This window comes from Petromyzon marinus, chromosome 22 (assembly GCF_048934315.1).
Source record: "Petromyzon marinus isolate PM22_M1 ecotype Great Lakes invasive population chromosome 22, UKy_Petmar_22M1.pri1.0, whole genome shotgun sequence".
Classification (NCBI taxonomy): domain Eukaryota; kingdom Metazoa; phylum Chordata; class Hyperoartia; order Petromyzontiformes; family Petromyzontidae; genus Petromyzon; species Petromyzon marinus.
The window spans coordinates 9,825,134-9,847,121 of record NC_133688.1 but is presented as its reverse complement, the minus strand read 5'-3'; the positions used below and the strand labels follow the sequence as shown (position 1 = coordinate 9,847,121).

The 21,988-nt window shown below is 45.5% G+C and overlaps 1 protein-coding gene across 2 annotated transcripts in view; it reads right to left on the bottom strand.

Annotated features, from left to right (window-relative positions):
- LOC116945031 (calcium-activated potassium channel subunit alpha-1) overlaps nt 1–21,988 on the bottom strand; it is a 169,998-nt gene that overhangs the window by 36,643 nt on the left and 111,367 nt on the right. For both annotated transcript variants that reach the window (XM_076068709.1, XM_076068710.1), the window contains exons 13-19: nt 18,787–18,856; nt 17,022–17,177; nt 13,419–13,528; nt 10,768–10,839; nt 9,045–9,131; nt 7,288–7,364; nt 793–909 (exon numbers count right to left, since the gene is read on the bottom strand). In XM_076068709.1, the coding sequence (XP_075924824.1) occupies nt 793–909; nt 7,288–7,364; nt 9,045–9,131; nt 10,768–10,839; nt 13,419–13,528; nt 17,022–17,177; nt 18,787–18,856 (689 nt within the window). The remainder of the gene's footprint in view (nt 1–792; nt 910–7,287; nt 7,365–9,044; nt 9,132–10,767; nt 10,840–13,418; nt 13,529–17,021; nt 17,178–18,786; nt 18,857–21,988) is intronic.

Here is a 21,988-nt window from a genome sequence, read left to right as displayed (position 1 = left end):
TACGTCGATATTTACTTGGTGTTATTGCGTTTGCATCACAAATTGAGAAACGTTAAAACTGTGCATTCCACTGATTTCCGACAAAATGGAATTGTTTATGTTCGATGACAAAAATATATCGTATAAAAAACAGAAACTTTGAGATTAAGAAAATAATAATCTTGCAGGTTGTCACGAGATGCAATCACAAATTGCAACAAAAAACAGAGGAATAAAATTCAAATGGGAAAAGCAGTAAAACATTATATTTATGGGGGGGGGGGGGGGGTTATGTTGATTGACAAAAAAAAACGATGAGCCAAAAAAATTTGCGGCTGAAGATGACAAAAAGATTTCTCCCCACAGTTCGAAAGTGAAGCGATGCAAAAAAAAAACTCCCCAGCAAGGTCGCAGTTCGTGCATTTTTAGCAAAATAAAATGAGCGTTCAGATGTGAACCAACTCGTGCATTGACATGCGACAGCTGTGGCCAGGTGAGGAAGAAGATAATGAGTGAATGAGTAAGAAGACCAACAACATAAGAAGAAGAAGACAGGATAGAGGGGGCATGCGATGAGGGTCTCTGGGGTTGTTGTTGTTTTACTACCAGCAAGGGCTGATTCCAAGGGCGACACAATGTGGGTGACCGGAATGACGACACGAAGACGTACACAAATGTGCAACAGGCGCGCGCCCAGCCACACACACAGAAGACGCCGGACTTCGGGGGGGGGGGGGGGGGCAGTCGTTGTTTCCCCCTCCCCCCCCCCCACCGAGCGGATCCGCTGCGGGACAGCTCAGCGCAGACACTTACACAGGGCGAAGTGATTGGGGGTCGGGGGCGCGGGGGCCTGGGTCCAGACCTGGGCGTCGGCCTCGGTGGCCGCCGGACACCACACCTGGCGCAGCCTCTGGCACACGGTCAGCTTAACTGGGCCACAGCGTGGCGGTGGAGGTAGTGGGGGGGGGGGGGGCAAGGGGGTAGTGGGGGGCAGTGGGGGGCGAGGGGCGAGGCATGGGGTTGAGGTGTAGGAACGCGGCGGTGTAGTGCGAGTTGAAGAGGCGTGGAGGTGAATCGTATGGAGGTGAGTTGCACGAGGGGTAACGTGTTACGGACGAGGTGTACAGAGCGGAGAGTTGGGGGGGGGTGGGCTGGGCGTAGGGGTGTGTTGTGAGGGTGAGGTGTAGGGGTGAGGTGTATTGGTGAGGTGTAGGGGTGTGTTGTGAGGGTGAGGTGTATTGGTGAGGTGTAGGGGTGAGGTGTAGGGGTGATGTGTAATGATGTGTTGTGAGGGTGAGGTGTATTGGTGAGGTGTAGGGGTGTGTTGTGAGGGTGAGGTGTATTGGTGAGGTGTAGGGGTGAGGTGTAGGGGTGAGGTGTATTGGTGAGGTGTATGGGTGATGTGTAATGGTGAGGTGTAGGGATGCGTTGTGAGGGTGAGGTGTAGGGGTGAGGTGTATTGGTGAGGTGTAGGGGTGTGTTGTGAGGGTGAGGTGTAGGGGTGAGGTGTATTGGTGAGGTGTATGGGTGATGTGTAATGATGTGTTGTGAGGGTGAGGTGTAGGGGTGAGGTGTATTGGTGATGTGTAATGGTGAGGTGTAGGGATGTGTTGTGAGGGTGAGGTGTATGGGTGATGTGTAATGGTGAGGTGTAGGGATGTGTTGTGAGGGTGAGGTGTATGGGTGATGTGTAATGGTGAGGTGTAGGGATGTGTTGTGAGGGTGAGGTGTAGGGGTGAGGTGTAGGGGTGATGTGTAATGGTGAGGTGTAGGGGTGAGGTGTTTTGGTGGTGTATTGGTGAGGTGTAGGGGTGAGGTGTATTGGTGAGGTGTAGGGGTGATGTGCAATGGTGAGGTGTAGGGATGTGTTGTGAGGGTGAGGTGTAGGGGGTGTTGTGAGGGTGAGGTGTATTGGTGAGGTGTAGGGGTGAGGTGTATTGGTGAGGTGTAGGGGTGAGGTGTATTGGTGAGGTGTAGGGGTGATGTGTAATGGTGAGGTGTAGGGGTGATGTGTAATGGTGAGGTGTAGGGATGTGTTGTGAGGGTGAGGTGTATTGGTGAGGTGTAGGGGTGAGGTGTAATGGTGAGGTGTAGGGGTGATGTGTAATGGTGAGGTGTAGGGGTGATGTGTAATGGTGAGGTGTAGGGATGTGTTGTGAGGGTGAGGTGTAATGGTGAGGTGTAGGGGTGAGGTGTATTGGTGAGGTGTAGGGGTGAGGTGTAATGGTGAGGTGTAGGGGTGATGTGTAATGGTGAGGTGTAGGGGTGATGTGTAATGGTGAGGTGTAGGGATGTGTTGTGAGGGTGAGGTGTATTGGTGAGGTGTAGGGGTGAGGTGTAATGGTGAGGTGTAGGGGTGAGGTGTATTGGTGAGGTGTAGGGGTGAGGTGTAATGGTGAGGTGTAGGGGTGATGTGTAATGGTGAGGTGTAGGGTGATGTGTAATGGTGAGGTGTAGGGATGTGTTGTGAGGGTGAGGTGTATTGGTGAGGTGTAGGGGTGAGGTGTAATGGTGAGGTGTAGGGGTGAGGTGTAATGGTGAGGTGTAGGGATGTGTTGTGAGGGTGAGGTGTATTGGTGAGGTGTAGGGGTGAGGTGTAATGGTGAGGTGTAGGGGTGAGGTGTATTGGTGAGGTGTAGGGGTGAGGTGTATTGGTGAGGTGTAGGGGTGATGTGTAATGGTGAGGTGTAGGGGTGAGGTGTAATGGTGAGGTGTAGGGGTGAGGTGTAATGGTGAGGTGTAGGGGTGAGGTGTATTGGTGAGGTGTAGGGGTGATGTGTAATGGTGAGGTGTAGGGATGATGTGTAATGGTGAGGTGTAGGGGTGAGGTGTAATGGTGAGGTGTAGGGGTGTGTTGTGAGGGTGAGGTGTATGGGTGATGTGTAATGGTGAGATGTAGGGGTGATGTGTAATGGTGAGGTGTAGGGGTGAGGTGTATTGGTGAGGTGTAGGGGTGATGTGTAATGGTGAGGTGTAGAGGGGTGTTGCAGAAGTGGGGCAGGTGGTTTATGGGCGGGAGGCGTGAGGAGGAATACGTATCACGTGTAATGGTTGAGGTGAAGCGTGCCATTACGAGGGAGGTGTTGGTCAGGTGGTTTTAGGGACAGCGTGTAAATACGAGCATGACAGGGGTCGTGTTGTAGGGAGGAGGGTTTATCAAGGCAGGTGAGGAGGTTGTGAGCGCAGGGATAGGGGACAGAGAAAGAGAGGAAAGATTCCACCACAAGTTTTACCAAATGAGGTTTTGCACAAACTCTGAATGCATCATTTCAAGAAAAAAAAGCACAAAAACGTGTCCCAAAATGTTCCAAAATGAACACAAAAAAACCACCACTAGGCCATCAAAAAAACGCCTGTGGGGAAAAAAAAGCAATAATTAGAAAATATGAACATTATTAACATGGCATTTTTTTTTTGGGGGGGGGGAGGGGGGGAGAGTTTCCAAACAACTCCCAAGGACAAAATAATGCATTAAAAATAACTCCAGCAACAAGAAGAAAAAAACTACAAAGTACCATTTGAATAAAATCATGACAATATTCTTGCTGCAGGCTGTTTAGAAACGACCCTCGAGAGAACAGAAATGAATACATGTTACACTTGTGAGACATATTAATAATTTACGGGTTAGTTAATATGTACTATTTATGTTACTGATTCCCACTGCTACTGCTGCCTGATAAATTTAATTCGGCAGGACGTGTTAACGAATCCCGTTGGACACATTTTCTGCTGCAGGTCGATGCAATTCATTACCTTTAAGAGATCCTCTAATACACGATATTTGTTGTTTTTATAAGGGAGACCTGGTGTGCATTTTAGTCACGTGGACACTCAGGTTTCCTGAGCTTTAAGCGCGGTCGGTCTGTGCGATTTCGTGTGTATATGCAGCTAACCGATATATACCCCAAAAAATCGTTATGCATGGTTTGAATTCACTCCACATGCGGCTATGCGTTCGGACGTGGGACAACATAGCGTGTGTGTGTGTGTACTGTGTGTACTGTGTGCGTTATTCGGCAGGCAGCTGTCTCGTGCGGTTGTACAGCCCTCTTGTCAATCCTCTGCTGGATGAGGTGACATCCCCATGCCATGCTGGTCGTGCCCACAACAAAGCCCCACAACCCGATAATAACCAACCTGCATCGCACGCTTTCGGACGCTCTTCTGCGGCTATCTGGAACGCTCTTCCTTCCGATATTAGGAAGCCACTGGAACTTTTAAATAATCTAGAATTGAATACTAATTTATTTAAAACTATTTTTTTGTGTGTTGAGTTTGTTGCCTTTCCCCCGCACTTTCGATTAGCACGGTTGGCTACGTACGGTGAGAAAGAAGTTCAACATACACACGTGGTGTTGCCCATCAGGCATGCGTGGCCAGTTAAGTCATTTCATTTTCACGACTTAGCTGTCATGCAAGTGGTGGCTGCTTCCCAACATTTTTGTCAATGAGAACCCATCACAGCTGCTATGATCATCCCACTGATCCTATTATAGTAAGCAGTGCAGTCGTAAAGGCAGACTTTAAATGATGACCATTGTGTCTACACCATAGCTTGAAGAGTCAGCGAGCAGTGGATAGAGAGGCAGACCCTCCTGTGCTTGTCACGGACCAGTGGCGCTGCTGACCCGTGCTGAACTTTAATCCGATTATAGATCTCTTAATGGCACCTGCGAGGACCGTGAATCCCAATTTTAGATCACGTTGCACTAAACATAAAAATAATCATGACGTTTCGATCGCAACACAAGCAATCGTCTTCAGGTGAAAAAATTACATAATTATTTTTCTTTCTACGTGACTTCGCCGAAAGACCCAAAGAGTATGAATTCCTGCAGTCACCAAAGCTTTAAGTCAAGAGTAAACATTCTGATCACTGAAATTAAGGCATGGAATGGTAGAGCCCAATTAGGGTATATGTTGCACAATGTTACACTGAGGACAAGCCACGTGGCACGGCTGGTGGAATTTTACCATTTCACAGCATATGTAACACCTACAAGCAGGGCCCATGTTTTGCAGTGCGTTTTTTCATTAACGATTGTCAATGGCCTTTATTGTAAATCCTGGAAAACGTGTTGAAAGGTCTTTTATTGCATGAAATGTATGGCTAGGAATGCATTTCCACGGCATGACAATAGACGTGCGAAAGGAAGAGCGCATGCACGTGATAATGGCCGTGCACTTTCCTCCTCTTTATTGTTTTGTCATTTCAGCTGTGGGCAAATTTCTAAATTTTCAGCTATGATGCAGCATGCGATGGCTTTAACTCTTGCGAACGATATCACGAAATGCTCAGTATCCACCGTGACAGGTGACAAAATGTTCTAGACCTTGCGGTAAGCTCTGAGAATCGCAGATGATTCTGCAAGCTGGCTCAGTGGCGAATGCACTGAATGCTATGCTGCTAATCGGTCACCTGCAGATTATCACAGCTATTCGTGATGAGTCGCACTGGTTGTCGCTACAGCAGAGCAAGGCGTGCACTCTCAACCATAAGTGTTTACACCAAAATGTCACCCCCCCCCCTATCTGGCTAATATTTTACGATGTGATGCCAGTTTTTGCCTATGCCAGTCATCATCAATGCCGGTCGGCAGTACACGGTGACCTGATTGTCCTACGAGACGTCAAGGTAAGATCCCCACAGCTTTGAAGTGTCCGGCCCAGCTTACCAACCCACCAACTCACTTACCCACCCACTCACCTACCTGTACACTTTTTTATGATGCCCAACGCCACCTGCATGGTGCACACTGTCCGTGATTTTGTCACTGATCCTTAACCAGTTCTGCAGTAGCCTCCAGACGGCAATGTTCTGTAAAAGCTTACGACGTTTAACCGTAGCACCTTCACGATAGCCTCTGTGCTATAAGATTGGCGTGCATATGTACGTACGCATAGTTGAACTTCTTTCACACCGTATGTAGGTGCGGGAAACCAAATGTACTTATTATTCTAAGATTACTTAATACTGAATCTTGTCAAAGCAATGATCTGTGGAACTGCATGAGCTACCGAGTGCAGCACAACAGGGAAGGCGTAGGTGCCAGGAACGAATTAAGAATGGAGCCTTTCTGTTTTGCACTTTGTTGACTTGTACTTCGCACAATAAGAGGACTTTATGGCTCACAGGGCTATACCTAATAAATGAAACTTGGAACTTTATTATTGTCATTGCACTCTGCAGGTTTAGCAAAGTGAAAAAAAGGATTAGCGACACCGTCAGGGCGAATAAGCCAATGGGAGTCCAACTTAACAGTGTCTAACACAATTTTGCAACGTAAGAGGTTCAAAAGGTCTCGATCAAAATGTGTTTTTTTGTGTGCGTTCATGCAATTGCTAAGCTTTCAATATAAAGTTACCCTAACCTTGTGGCACATGTCGGAGGAATGGACCTCACTCCTCCAAGCTGTGGCCACGAAGAACACGGCAGCACGCCGTGTGAAGAGCTGCAATGGTCTCCTCGCGAGACAGGGCATCAATTTCATTACGCTGATGCCGGTATCAAAAAATTCCCATCGATTCACTCACGCCTGTGTATGTCAAAATTGGAGTTCAGATTCCTTTCCAACGAACCACGACACGTACTCAGTTTGGCAAATGGACATCCCGTTGTTCATGATTTCATGTTAGAGTTGGTGATGCTCGGGAGAGAATTTTGTTTCTGACCCTTCTGGAAGTGTCCTTCTGTGCCTTAGGTCCTGAAGTGAGTCAACTTACCCCTGTGTGAAATATGAACTCGTCACCTTTATAATCAGAGGACAGTCAAATCCAATGGATTGGTCTATGGAACGTTATCTTGAAAGGCAGATAACTCAACTACTTCATCATTGTTTCCATTCCAGAAACAAAGTCAACCCAACGACTTCGACCAAAACAATAACTTAAGCACTCCACATCCATAGATCTTTAGCAGAGTAAATAGCAGTAGTTCTACTCGACGAGAGAAATATTGTAACGACACATATCTGCCGTGTCGTTCTGTCAGCTGCCGGGACAGCAGGTGTTGCTGGACGGCCAATTAACATCCACAACGGCCCACAACAAGGAGCCACTCTTTGTCTCCCCAGTGCAAGTATCAGCGCTACCGCATCAGGTAATAATTTCAGGCCGATACAAACCAAGGGGGAGGTTGCGCCAGGTCGCTTAATACTGATTGTCTCCCGTATTGTAACATTCACGGACGGGAATATAACCCGGGGCGGCGCGGTACGATGACCACCACACGCCACCCACTCTACTTCCACACTCGTGCCGAGAGAATGAGTCTCCAACTGGGAGCATGGCGTGCGCTGGACTCACATTGCCGACAGGAGCACTTCTTAATCTTCTTCGGGTCGGTCACATCCTCGTGGCACGCTTTGCAATAGTAAAACGCCCTGCAGGGTTCCACAGTCGTGGTGAGTAAATGTCAGAGAGTATCGTAAGCAAGACCACACAAGAGGATAATCTTACGCATTCGGTGAGTGATAATGTAGAACCAGGTGACGGCCCAGCGAGCACACACGGGATACAGGCGAGTGCGACGCAAAAGCAGCGTTGCACAAAAATTTCAATCACAAAAAAAAATACCGACGAAAATAAACCCAGCAAATGGATGTGCAAAGCAAAGTCCCCAGACGAAAAAGTCGAATCAACTACAGCTGAGTAAGGAAATAACAAAAGTGAATACTGTACATTATGTACGTGATAAAACATCGCTGCAAATGTAAACAGAAAATTATTAACTCGAACAATTTAAATATTAATAATATGAACGTAGCAATACTATGATGTTCATATATTTGGAATAGATTAGAAACAAATAAGAACATGCCCACATTATTTATTATTTTCCGTTCTAATCACATGGTTTATTTCCACATAATTTCATTACAACACCTCCCCTCCCCCCCCACAATGATAGATGCTGCCTTTATTTCTCAGCACACTTGAACTTCCAGAAGCCTCCAGTTCAGTCTCCCGGCATGGAGGTTGAAACAATGGTGCAGTTTAACACGTAATCGTAGTAGTAGGTTTTCGCGACCAATATGATCCATAAGAGGGGGGTTTTTGGGGTTAGATTTCGTCAATATGAATGTGTCGTTAAACCCGCCACCACCCGACAAAGTACATCAGTATGGTTTGTCACGTAAACAATACGTGCCAATTCATTCCTAGTTCAGCACACCGGTGTGTTGCTGCAGGTCATCTGAAATCCCTGCAACTTGCAGACGTCTCGGAAGAGGAAAGGGGTTCATGCTGCACAATTATTTAATAAATCCTCAATTAACGACGACATTTTAAGTACGTTTTATTTTTACGACGCTGCTGATAATTTAGGATATTTAAAGTAGGTTCCTTAAAAGTCATTGCCGGATATGGCAACGTAACTATATAACCAACCGTGCCAACAAATAGCATGCGATATTTAGCTGCATGTGGGTATCTGGCCGCCAGACCAGAGCATTCGAACGCACAACCTATATACGTATATACACCAACAGTGTATTTTATATATTGTCGATTCAGTAGTTCCAAGCAATTGATAATCAACAGCATATTGAAATGCAGCATATTTATATATTTTTTGATAATTGAACATGTCTAATATCTGTTGATTTCATGACTTAATGTTCTTGATAATTGACGATACAGCATATTAAATGTTATTTAAGATCCTGTCGATCATTGAGGGTATGTTAAATAAGTTTAAGAAAAGTATTGCCAAAAATCAAACACATCAAATAATTCAAATAGCAACAAATATGCCACAGTGGTCAGGTTTGAAAGATGTATGCAAAAACTATTTTTTGCTTATAAATAATAACTTTTTGATCTCTTTGTGATTTATACGATATTAAACGTCTTGTATAAGGTCATGCAAGAGCCTCTAACAGGTACATCACTTACATCAGACCCTGGTCTCTTGGACCTAGGGCTGCAACCTTGGGTAAAGATCATATTAAGGTTCCCTGTGTTGCACTGTGTCGCAGAAAAGCGCCTGTGCATGTCGACCCTCTATAAATCCAGCATCTGTATTGTGTTGTAAGAAAGGTGTCGAATGTGGGACCCCCTACCTCTTGACCTCCTTGGAGTCATTTGCGATGAAAAATGCCAGTGTTCCGTCCTGTATCCTCACGTGGCTGCCAGGGTTGAGAAGGATGCTGGCGGAATGGCACAAAGACCGTAACGATTAGACTCCTGGGGCAAATGCTCACACAAGGGGAAGGAGCAGGTGGCAGTGATGTCAGCTGGCACCATGAATGCCCAGCTGGCGTTATCTCCCCAGGGAAGATGTCAAATCAAACTGTGCTTGACACCCATTTACATTGAGAAAACATCGGTAAGGCCCAGAGGAGACCTCGGATATCAATTTCCACTGGTGTTCTACATGGCAAGTAATAGAACTGGGGTTTCTAAGATCGTTGTACATACATGTAGCCACCGACAGTCATATACCCACCTCAGCAATACAACACAAGTGCGTACAAGTACAACAGCATTTACGTGTTTGTGTGTTCCGAGGGAAGCGCAAACCACAACACACACATTTTCAGGAGACATGCAGCACATGCAGCGAGTGAAAGGGTCACGGTTAGAGTTATTTCTTCCATATAGGCAGCGCTATCGTGGGCCAGCCTCTGTGTTCGAGTTTTGAGTTTTTGTTTACGCTGGTTGAACCTCCACGTGAATTACCAGATGTTATTTTAATTCACTTAAGTAGAAAAAAAATCACCAGAAAAGCAAAAAAAAGTAATTATTTCTCCTTTCAAAGGTGACCTCGCTAGCTGTAATCACGAAAGGAATGTTATTAAAGTCCCATTTTAGATTGGTCAATTTGCTTAACAAAGTGGTCAAACTCTGCATGAAGCCACTCACGTGTGGGCTGATTTACATCTGGACCGAGTGTGGAATACCCTCGCACATCAGGATCGCCAGTGTATGCCGGCTTTCGATGCATGGCAATGTCGGGGACATGGCGTGTGGTCAATAGGTCGTCAATAGACATAGGGATTGGTCTATTTTTGACTATGTGTTGTGATATATTTTCAAATGCTTCTACCATTATGTTGTAAGTCATCAATACAATAAAACATTCACAAAATTGCAGGCAAAATTTGTTTTGACACTAATAATATATTATTATATTTCCGCTCTAAGAGAGATTTTGGTAATCGTTGTTGTGAAGCCGCGCCACCCCTACCCCTGCTGATGCGCAGTGCCACCCCCTTTCACAACCCCCACCACTGCCCTGTGTCTCACTCAGATCAAATCGGCTTTAGCCCAAAGTTGCCGAGTCTCACAAGAAAAAAAAGTGGCACTGCATTTAAAAACGAGACCAAAACAAGCCCAAGCTGTGCCCGGAGGAAGGGGTGGGGCCTAAAGAGGAAGGGGTGGGGCCTAAAGAGGAAGGAGTGGGGCCTAAAGAGGAGGGGGTGGGGCCTAAAAAGGAAGGGGTGGGGCCTAAAGAGGAAGGAGTGGGGCCTAAAGAGGAAGGAGCGGGGCCTAAAGAGGAGGGGGTGGGGCCTAAAGATGAGGTGGTGGGGCATAAAGAGAAGTGTGTGTGGCTTAAAACGGGGCAGGGAAAACACCCAAATCTGCATATTGAGAAGTGCTTCAACCATGCACTTATCTGTTAATTTCATGAACTTAATATCATTTCAGCAGGCAGAAACTATATGATGCCACAGATGCAGCCACAGGTCAATTAGTCAGAAATAATGTAAAAGCATTCATAATTCATTTTGCGCTTAGGTCAAGTAATGATCTGACCAACGGTGTGAGCACTAGAGCACTTACCTGCTGCCGTAGCTGTGCTCCGAGCGGTATTCAATAGCAATGAGCAACAGCCGCAACTTCACAAAGCACAGCCTGAAAACGACATCGAAACAAACTCATCCCTTTCACGTTTGCGTGATGCAGCAACACGCACCGGTGTCACATCACCGCACGAAGCATCGCTCAGCTCCAACATCTGCTTTACGGCAGTGATCACATGCGAGCAGGAGAACACACAGGAAGTGATTGCACAAGGCTGTCTGACATCCTTCGATGGCCTATCTTACCAACGCTTCTGGTCTAGGCTCTGATGCTGTGCCGAAGCGAGTGACTCATTTTGTGCCGCATCTGCTTAATCAGTTCGCTAGGGCTATGCTTTTCCTGAGCTCCACACCAAGTATTGTCGTGCAATTGTTAATGCACAATGCATAATGAAACGCTTGGTTTATCTGTCTGCAGTCATTATTAACTGAACAGAGGCCGTTGAATTAATTTAACTTGGAAGTCTTTCTGCAAACTCAGGTTCACTCATTCACATTGATATTGCTTGAGCGTTGAAATTGCACTTTGGAATGCTTCTCTTTGTACAATAAACCAGATCTCCATTGCAAAAGGGACTTACCAGCAAAAGGGACTCTCACCTCCTGCTCGATACGGTGCTGGCTGAACGCTCTGACCCTACCATCAGGATTAGCCTCCTCCGCTTCCAAGTCACAAACGCAAACCCATGAATGGAATAACCTACGTCATGATCACAGGGAGTGGGAATACATAGTACTGTACAGTAGCACCCCTGTTAAAGACTAATCGCTTAACAACGGACCTCCATGGAGCCCAATGTGTTGGCTTATCGACCATTCCCCTGATAACAAAGGGTTGTTGTAGGTTCAGTAAATATTAATGCATTGATTAACCATGTTTCTTTTAATATTATATGTTTATAATGTTATTAGTATCCTCATGTATTAATATCCATTGTTTAAGTATTGTAAAGTACGTTTTAGGGGTGAAAAAGGCTAACTTTCAATATTGTCGGAACGAATTACGCCTTTAACGTGTATTTCCTATACTCGCTTAATGACCAAATCACTATATTTCTACGTGACTTCACCGAAAGACCCAAGAATATGAATTCCTGCAGTCACGAAAGCTTTAAGTCAAGACCAAATCACTGAATGACAGGTTTCGTGGAGCCAATAAGCAGAATTAAGAGAGGTTCTACCGTATTCGTTTTGAAATGTCGAAAGGAGGACGTGGCCATAGTGCGTTGGAGGAGTTGCACAAAGTGACCGACGGTGCTTGGAACTGGCAACAGCTGCCACGGTGACTGGAAGAAGGAATCAATGTAAGACTGCGTAACAAGGCGGACATAGGGTGGAGTGCAGAAACTCGAGTCGGGATAAGCCTAAACATCCCAGGTAAGGTAGTTATCAGAATACTCCTAAAATAGGATGCAGAAACAGAAAAACGCTTATAGGCAATTAGTGTGGATTTACATCAGAGAGGATGGATGGGGGAGGGCCGATTTCTGAGGCAGGCACTGCTGCCGTGGGCCTCCACGAGTCGGGCGACCAGTAGGACGCCCTAATGCCGTAAGGTGGGATGCTGTTAGTGCTGATCTGGGAGGTCGAATATCGTCCGTGTGGCAGCTGCAGGATCTGGTGAGCATTGGTGAGATGTGATGGCATCAAAGCCTTCTGTCATGTTGACATCGATCCTGGGGATGGTAGCGCAGTCGTTACTGTGCTCTTAGCTCAGCAATCAGAGTTTTAATCCTGGCCATTGATAATATAATTGGCGAGTGCAACCGGTCTTGGATTCCCCTGTACAGCGACCTGCACTACAAACCGCAGTGAAGTATGGTCAAACAAACCGCATGACCAACATGCGACGGGGAGGCTTTCATGTAGCAGTGGATTCACAAATATATGTCCCCACATTGGTTTGGGTCATGCGCTTGGAATATAATAATGTTTCACAACCACATTACAGAGAATGACTGACTTTGGCAATTTTCTCCACACGCTATTAGACACGAAAGGAAATGAACAATCAACTCCGTGAAAACCATGTCAGCGGCACCCGTAATAACCACCAGCAGTCTCCGCAGCACTCCGGTGTAATTACACACCAATCATAAGCCAGCCTGAATTATCACCTCCGCACATGTATGCAATATCCGTACAGCAATATATCCCCAGGTGAAACTATGAATTTCTAAGGAACACCACACATTATAATCTTGGTTCTTTCGGTAAAGTCACGTTGAAGGGAAACAATAAAACAATAAAACATATATAAAACAATAAAATGCTCACGACGTTTCGACTGTAACACAAACAGTCATCATCACACCTGATGATGACTGTAACACAAACAGTCATCATCACACCTGATGATGGCTGTTTGTGTTACAGTCGAAACGTCGTGAGAATTTTATTGTTTATATATATTTTATTGTTTCCCTTCAACGTGACTTTACCGAAAGAACCAAGAATATGAATCACTGCAGTCACGCAAACTTTAAATAAAAAACACCACGCATTGTTACGTTAATCATAGGCAGGCTTCCTGTATTCTAACCCTTGGCTCGAGGAGGCCTGAGCGCCCTGACATCCGAGCCAGCTGGCTGCCTCAAGACAACTGTCGTGATTTATAAATGTTGTCCTCACTCAGAGACGGCAGGGAAAGACAACCCCACGAAGGCACTGGACAGGTACTCAGTGTACATCTCGTTGGAGACGCCCTCCAGGTAGAACTTCTGCCAGGTGTCCTCCTCGATCTGAGAGGCAGCGTCGTTCAGAATAAAACACACGCAGGTGGCCGAGACAGCAGGGTTAACATTCACTGGTTGTGCAGCAACACAACATGGGCAAGTCATACTGCATTCATGGCCCGGATGAGAACACTTATATGCACGGCTTTGCTCATCCGGGAAAGCTTCACTGACTCTTCTGGATATTTTTCATGGGGACCTCACATCATGATCCATAATAGAGGTTTGATTGGGTCAGATCACGTAAATATAAATGTGTCATTAAACCCGCCATCGTACGACACAGTCAATTAGTAAAGTTTGCCACGTAAACAAAACATGCCAATTCATTACTAGTTCAGCACACCGGTGTGTTGGAGAGTAAACCCACAACATTTACAATTCGAGTAGGACATTTCACCGGTAATTACAACCAGCGAATGGTTGTAATTACCTATATTATGGATAATATTGGTCACAAAAGCACACACAGGAGGTATAATACAGCAGCTGACAAACACATTCTGACTTTAATAAACTAAATAGGCGATGGAATAAACTGCATCTATTTATTTCCCCCCCCCCCCCCCCTTAGTTATTCTTCAAGAATAATACAGTTTGACTTTTGTACATTTTGTCGTCACAAATACATTCCATAGTGACCCATTCCCTGCCATATTTCAAACATTATCCTCTCTGTCTATGTGTCTCCGTGTCTGTGTTTTGTCTCTCAAATTGAGCAATCTTTGGAAGAACGTTATCACCCAGGTGGGGTGTTGACTGTTACGTTAGCCGACTCTCTGTGTTGTATTGCAATACGTTTCTAAGTTTTCTAGGTTTGTTTTCTCTTTCACTTGTACCTGATGATGATTGCTTGTGTTGCAATCGAAACGTCGTATGCCATTTGCACACAGCGTTGGTGTACGGTGCTTTTTGTGGAATATTTTGCTGCTTTTTCCTGGATTCTTTGTTTGCACAGTCACATAGTCACTTTAAGATGTTTTCTTGTTCATGTTTTTGTTTTTTATACTCTTTAGTTTTATTCGGTAAAGTCACGTAGGTAAAAAATAAAACAACAAAAATCACGACGTTTCGGCCACAACACAAGCGGCCTTCATAAGGTGAAGGGACCAGACTGTCTCGAAGACAGTGCTGGAGTGAAACAGAGCCAAGCTCAGACCACGGCTTTTAAGCTGTGTTTGTTTTTGTTTGTTGCGGTTGCACCCAATTCAAGAGCCAAATGGCTGACAGGGCTATACCAAATAAATGAAACTGAAATGAAACTGAAACTGAAATGTTAAGTGATGTTTTCATATTTAAGTTTTAAAAAGAAAACGGCTGCCCGCATGGGGTCAGCCAAAGAGTCGCAAGGGGGAAGCCGAGGAGCCACCGCCTGCAGCTCTTGCCCAGGACTACACTCTCTGTTATTTCTCTCTTTTGATCTCATTCTCAATGCACCGCTCGCTGTATGAGGGCATCCCCATGCCGTGTTGGTGCGTGGGGGCTGTTTATCCACATTCCACAATGCTGGTCAATGAGTGTTGGTGAAGGCATTTGCGTCGGGGGAGGGAGCGCTGCAGCAAGTGCCGTTATCGAGAACCTATTGGAGGCCGACATGTTGCACGAGGTGGTGGTGGTGGTGTGGCAAGGAGAATGCACAGCCACCAACTTACGTTGGTGGGTTCGCGGAACAGTGCACTAGCCACTGCGACGCTGCGTCAGGCTGTTGTTTATTTCGCAAATGCGATTACGGCCACAATGCAGTTTGGTAAGAAAAGTCCGGATAAAGTTATGTTACCAATTCTATTCACTATAGTCCATCGCGTGTTTACACAGCTGCTGCTAAAGTGTTTTTGTTAACACTGGCGCTTTTAAATTATGGATAAATCTGTGGGATTTAAACATGGTCAGAATATTCGAGATATGTCACTATATTAGAATCATAATACTGTTTAACAATAAGTGGAATATTTTTTTGACGAATGTATTTACATGCGAAACGTCGTATTTCATTTACGTCACCTTTGCGGGCAATCGCTAATCAAAGTTGAACTCTTCAAAATGTTGGCACTGCCAAGTGTTTGGCCGAAAGTCAACTCCATCATGACGGACAACTCACAAGCTCACTGTGCTGCTCAACACAGGACGGGAACATAATTCACATTGACGGTTAATGTTACTGTGAACGCTGATGCTTCACGATGTGCATAGTACACAACACGGCGTTAGTATTAGCTGGAGTGCGGTGCCACATGCTTGTAGTAGGGGGGTTTGGAGTGTTGGCGGATTACACGAAGAATGCATACGAGACACCAACCTCCAGTGCTGCGAGGCACACAGTAGCTGGAAGCACAACAAATAGGTTGCTGACCTATGTGTGAATTTAAGAATTGTACCGTTTGGAACAGGTGACTTTGTTGGTCACTCGGGTTCACTCCCAAACACAGAAATACTTAAATATTCGTCCAAATATCCCAAGCAGCACCTTCTTAAAAACAATCTTCAGATGCCATGAGACTCTCCTGGCTCATAAAAGGACGCTGCTGTGCCACTCCATTTGCGTCTATGTGAGCAAAACAGACAACGAATTACAATAAATATTGGAGGCCCATTTCCCACGATGCAATGTCAATGAGCTGTGGCTCGCATTCCCATGGGACTGGTGCCACCTCACTTCCACGGGAGTGTGCGTCACACAACAAGTTTCGAACACGCCACCTCGGAGGTCCTCATATTCCTGCGACTCAGCTGCCAGCATCGCGACTGCCCGGTCTGAACCCAAACCACGTCAAGCATCAGCGTCACAGCATCAGCGTCCAGCGCGAACGTCAGAGGGTGCAGAGAGTCTGGACACATTTAAGCGTTGTTCAAAAATCCAACTCCGCAGCGCATCTGTAACAGAGCGCAATTACATGAGGTGAGATGGGTTTCATACTCTTTGGTTTTATTCGGTAAAGTCACGTAGGTAAAATAAAAATAATAAAAGAAAACAATTAAATCACGACGTTTCGGAGGCAACACAAGCTTCCGTCTTCAGGTGGAATAGTCACAGCAGAATATCTGTGTCAGGAGCACAGTTCAAACACGTCTCAGATATTCTGCTGTGACTATTCCACCTGAAGACGGAAGCTTGTGCTGCCTCCGAAACGTCGTGATTTAATCGTTTCCTTTTATTTTGTTTTATTTTACCTACGTGACTTTACCGAATAAAACCAAAGAGTATAAATCCTTGCAGTCACGAAAGCTTCAAATCTAGAGATGGGTTTCGTCCGTGTTACTCCTTGATTTGAATAATCTGTCTTACTGATTTATAATAGATGCTTTTATGAACACCTATTATAAATCAAACTAATACACAAAGGGCGTATTGGTTTGTTACTTCAAAGCGCATTTCTACGTTTTATACGTTCCAAGTATCGGGCATTCTCGTATATTCAATTTAACGAGGTGTGCTTTAACGACGTGCAGCGTGTTCGCCGCGCAGGCGAAGAACCGATCGCCAGCCACGGTGGTCGCGCACCTTGATGTAGGAGCGCATGGAGAAGAGGTTGGCCAGCATGGTGGAGATGCCCTGCGCGAGGCAGCTCTGTGCAATGAAGCCCAGCTTCAGCTCCGAGAGGCAGATGGCCGCGTCGCCCTCGCGCCAGCTCCAGCTCGGAATGTTCAGCAGGTGCGCCTGCACCGCGACCGCGCGCAGTTCGCGTCTAAACTATTCGTTTTAAACTTGTGTTTTTTTTATTTTGACCAGGTGAGCTATATAGCTTGCTTTTTTTTTTTTTCAGAAGCGACTTGGGCCACAGATGATAGCTCAACGAAGTGCCTTTATCACGTGGACATTCATAGCAGCCAAGTACTCTGAACGCGTGTTTCTGAATGTGGAGGGGAAAAACCGGAGGGCCCGGCAAAAAAATCCACGTGACTACGGTGAGATAGACGTGCAGATTCCAAATATACAGGCTTCAGGGTTGGGATGGAACCCACGACCTCTTGCATACCAGGCGAGGTAGTTAACATCTCGCCACCTCGGCTCGAACGCTGTCATCACTCTCTGGCAGCTACAGCTGATGGCGAGCTCTCAGTTTGGCAGAGGAGTTTTTATTTCTATCGTTTTTGGCAGTGCAAGAGTGTTTGTTCCGGAAAACACCGTGACGGTGGATATGTTATTGAATAAATTCGGGTCGCCTCCGCTGCTTTCGAGGTTGTTGCTCTCGTGAAACGGGAGCGTTGATTTCTCGAGGCACGGTTATGTTTCTTCCCATTGTTTGCTTTTTTGTTTCGAAAGCACAAAGATCAGCTCTCTTCTACCCTTTACTTCATCATTTTGATCTCGAGCCGCCTTCAATAACTGTCCGACGTATATATATATTTATATATACAGTATTCTATCATGTTTTACAGTTGCGACTCATGACAGATATCTGTGATTGCTTAAATATTTATCCTTGCTTGCATGCACACGTCTAAGCTTCTCAATGTAACAGGCACACAAAACAGATACTGAGATTTGAACTCCAGTTGAGGATTTATACTTTTAAAAAAAATCAGGCAAATCGCCTAACATTGATTCAGGCAGTTTAGGAACAACTCAAAAGTCAGATGGATTGCCTAAACATGATTGAAGACTGCTTGAAAATTCGGACAATGGCAATTCAGATAATGTATGGCACTCTTTATTTGCAGCAGACACGTGATTTAAAACGCATCACTGCATTCGATTCTCAAAATAAAACTGAAGTTGTCTGTATTATTGGCATATAGCATCTCCATGACGTGGTGTAGTGCGAATGCAATTATATAATACAGTCTTCTTGCTCAGGAAACATCTTTGAACACAGAAAATATGCATATAAACACCGAATACAAGCGTCATTAATCGACAAATGCATTTCCTGCACAGCAAATCCATGCATTCATGGGGCAGAGATGGAATCTAAGATAACAATACCTTCACCCCAGCAATCTGCTGCCTTTAATATTCCCGGCAGTCAGCGTGCTATTGTCGTGAGCATCAATCCTCTGCCTCCTGCTGTTGCTGAAGAATGCCCACTGCCATCCACCTCGTTAGAGTCATTCACAAGCCTCCTTCGGGGGCCGATCCTGACGCTGCTGGTACCAGCCGTCAGCGAGTCTACTCAGCTCCAGGTTGCCTGGCACTACATCAGCCCAGCTCTTCCATAAAAAAATGCGTAACCGTGCACTATTTAGACAATAATAGCTGTGGCTCTTGGAACTTTGATATTTTACCTGAATCCTGGGAATCGTAAGCTTTGCAGTGCCATTCTTACCTTGTTGTGGTACTGGAGCATCTGAGTGATGACCCTTATTCTGGGGTGGTAGTTTTTGATGGAAATTACCCTGCAAGTAAACCAACAAAATGATTCTATTACCGATTGTGATGAATACATTAGTGGGTAGATTACTTAGCTTGACAATGCACAATTACGCGATCACTGATGGACAGGGCACGATGAACATACACAATATTGTAGAGACCTTGGGAACAAGTAATCTCAGCGAATGCCTATTAAGGCGTATGGCACATTGTGGAGTGATACAGCCAGTACTATCTATAGTAGTGAAGATTACATGTGTAATGACAGGGTGCCACCTGTAGGCCTGGAAGGGTAATCACGGGTATGGGCAAGGTTATGTAACAACTAATCAGAAAGGGGGGGGGCGTATCTGGGTTAAAGGTGGGGTTAGTCAGGAAGTTCCGGGAACCTGCTCAAAAGTTCTGGAAGGGGGCGTGGCCAGAGGTGGGTCCTGGCCACGCCGAGAGGTATATAAGGGGGATGGAACCGAGGGTTCAGGGTTGTTGCAGGGTCCCGGGTCCTGGCTGCGTCGCTGCTCGCCGTCATCTCTCTCCGTCGTCCGGCCGCATGGAAGATCCTCCGCACGGCTCCCATCGCCGTCATCGTCAGTCAGCTGTGTGGTTGGATGTAGGCGATGGGACTATGTAGAGAGGTCGGCTGTGTGTAGCTAAAGTAGAGACGTGTATATATATTACCCAGTGTTGTGCCCAGTGAGAGGAGACGTATATACAGTGTTTGCCCACTGACAAAGAAATGATCAATCTATAATTTTAATGGTAGGTTTATTTGAACAGTGAGAGACAGAATAACAACAAAAAAATTCAGAAAAACGCATGTCAAAAATGTTATAAATTGATTTGCATTTTAATGAGGGAAATAAGTATTTGACCCCCTCTCAATCAGAAATATTTCTGGCTCCCAGGTGTCTTTTATACAGGTAACGAGCTGAGATGAGGAGCACACTCTTAAAGGGAGTGCTCCTAATCTCAACTTGTTACCTGTATAAAAGACACCTGTCCACAGAAGCAATCAATCAATCAGATTCCAAACTCTACACCATGGCCAAGACCAAAGAGCTCTCCAAGGATGTCAGGGACAATATTGTAGACCTACACAAGGCTGGAATGGGCTACAAGACCATTGCCAAGCAGCTTGGTGAGAAGGTGACAACAGTTGGTGCGATTATTCGAAAATGGAAGAAACACAAAAGAACTGTCAGTCTCCCTCGGCCTGGGGCTGCACGCAAGATCTCACCTCGTGGAGCTGCAATGATCATGAGAACGGTGAGGAATCAGCCCAGAACTACACGGGAAGATCTTGTCAATGATCTCAAGGCAGCTGGGACCATAGTCACCAAGAAAACAATTGGTAACACACTACGCCGTGAAGGACTGAAATCCTGCAGCGCCAGCAAGGTCCCCCTGCTCAAGAAAGCACATGAACATGCCCGTCTGAAGTTTGCCAATGAACATCTGAATGATTCAAAGGACAACTGGGTGAAAGTGTTGTGGTCAGATGAGACCAAAATGGAGCTCTTTGGCATCAACTCAACTCGCCGTGTTTGGAGGAGGAGGAATGCTGCCTATGACCCCAAGAACACCATCCCCACCGTCAAACATGGAGGTGGAAACATTATGCTTTGGGGGTGTTTTTCTGCTAAGGGGACAGGACAACTTCACCGCATCAAAGGGACGATGGACGGGCCATGTACTGTAAAATCTTGGGTGAGAACCTCCTTCCCTCAGCCAGGGCATTGGAAATGGGTCGTGGATGGGTATTCCAGCATGACAATGACCCAAAACATACGGCCAAGGCAACAAAAGAGTGGCTCAAGAAGAAGCACATTAAGGTCCTGGAGTGGCCTAGCCAGTCTCCAGACCTTAATCCCATAGAAAATCTGTGGAGGGAGCTGAAGGTTCGAGTTGCCAAACGCAGCCTCGAAACCTTAATGACTTGGAGAAGATCTGCAAAGAGGAGTGGGACAAAATCCCTCCTGAGATGTATGCAAACCTAGTGGCCAACTACAAGAAACGTCTGACCTCTGTGATTGCCAACAAGGGTTTTGCCACCAAGTACTAAGTCGTGTTTTGCAGAGGGGTCAAATACTTATTTCCCTCATTAAAATGCAAATCAATTTATAACATTTTTGACGTGCGTTTTTCTGGATTTTTGCTGTTGTTATTCTGTCTCTCACTGTTCAAATAAACCTACCATTAAAATTATAGACTGATCATTTCTTTGTCAGTGGGCAAACGCACAAAATCAGCAGGGGATCAAATACTTTTTTCCCTCACTGTATATGGGTGTGTATCGGCCTGTGTTGTGCCCAGTGTGAGAATAAATAAGAATAAGCCCTCTACACGATGCGTCTTAGAAGTTGCTCATTACACGTGCACCACAAGGTAGTCACTCTATACCTAAAAGGAACGTTCAGCAAATCTGCAGACCCGATCCTGAGGGTCATAAATAAGATCAGCACTCTTTCCCTTAAGGATGGTAATGGTAGCAGCACTATAATTTTTTAAAAATGACATTAACCATTTTTCCATCCCGGTCGCACCCAGGCTATTACACATCGCGGCTCCTCTTGCCTAATCACATCGTTTAGCTCACGATCTCGAAAATTTATCGCTGTATGGGGCGCTCCGTCTTCGCAAAATGCAGCCAATGCAGCTACGTAGTAGAACCTCTTTGCGATACCACGTACAGTAACTGCTCTAATTCAATTCAAATAAAACGAGGACCGTACATGAAAGCATTTTCGTAACAAAAATTAAACCGCGTTTTAAATGAAAGCATTTTCGTAACAAAAATTAAACCGCGTTTTAAATAAGTGTGTTGTTCAATATTGATTTGGAGCTTTCGTGACTGCAGGAATCCTTAATCTTTGGTTCTCTTGGTAAAGTCACGTGGGTAGAAAATAAAAAAAAAACAATATATCACGACGTTTCGATCGCAACACAAGCGGTCGTCTTCAGGCGGAAAAAAACAATGCTGAACCGGTTCAGACTGCTGAACCGGTTCAGCAGTTCCACTGCTGGATTGTTTTTTTCCGCCTGAGGACGACCGCTTGTGTTGCGATCGAAACGTCGTGATATATTATGTTTTTTGTTTAATTTTTATTTTTCTACCTACGTGACTTTACCGAAAGAACCAAAGAGTAAGTGTGTTGTTC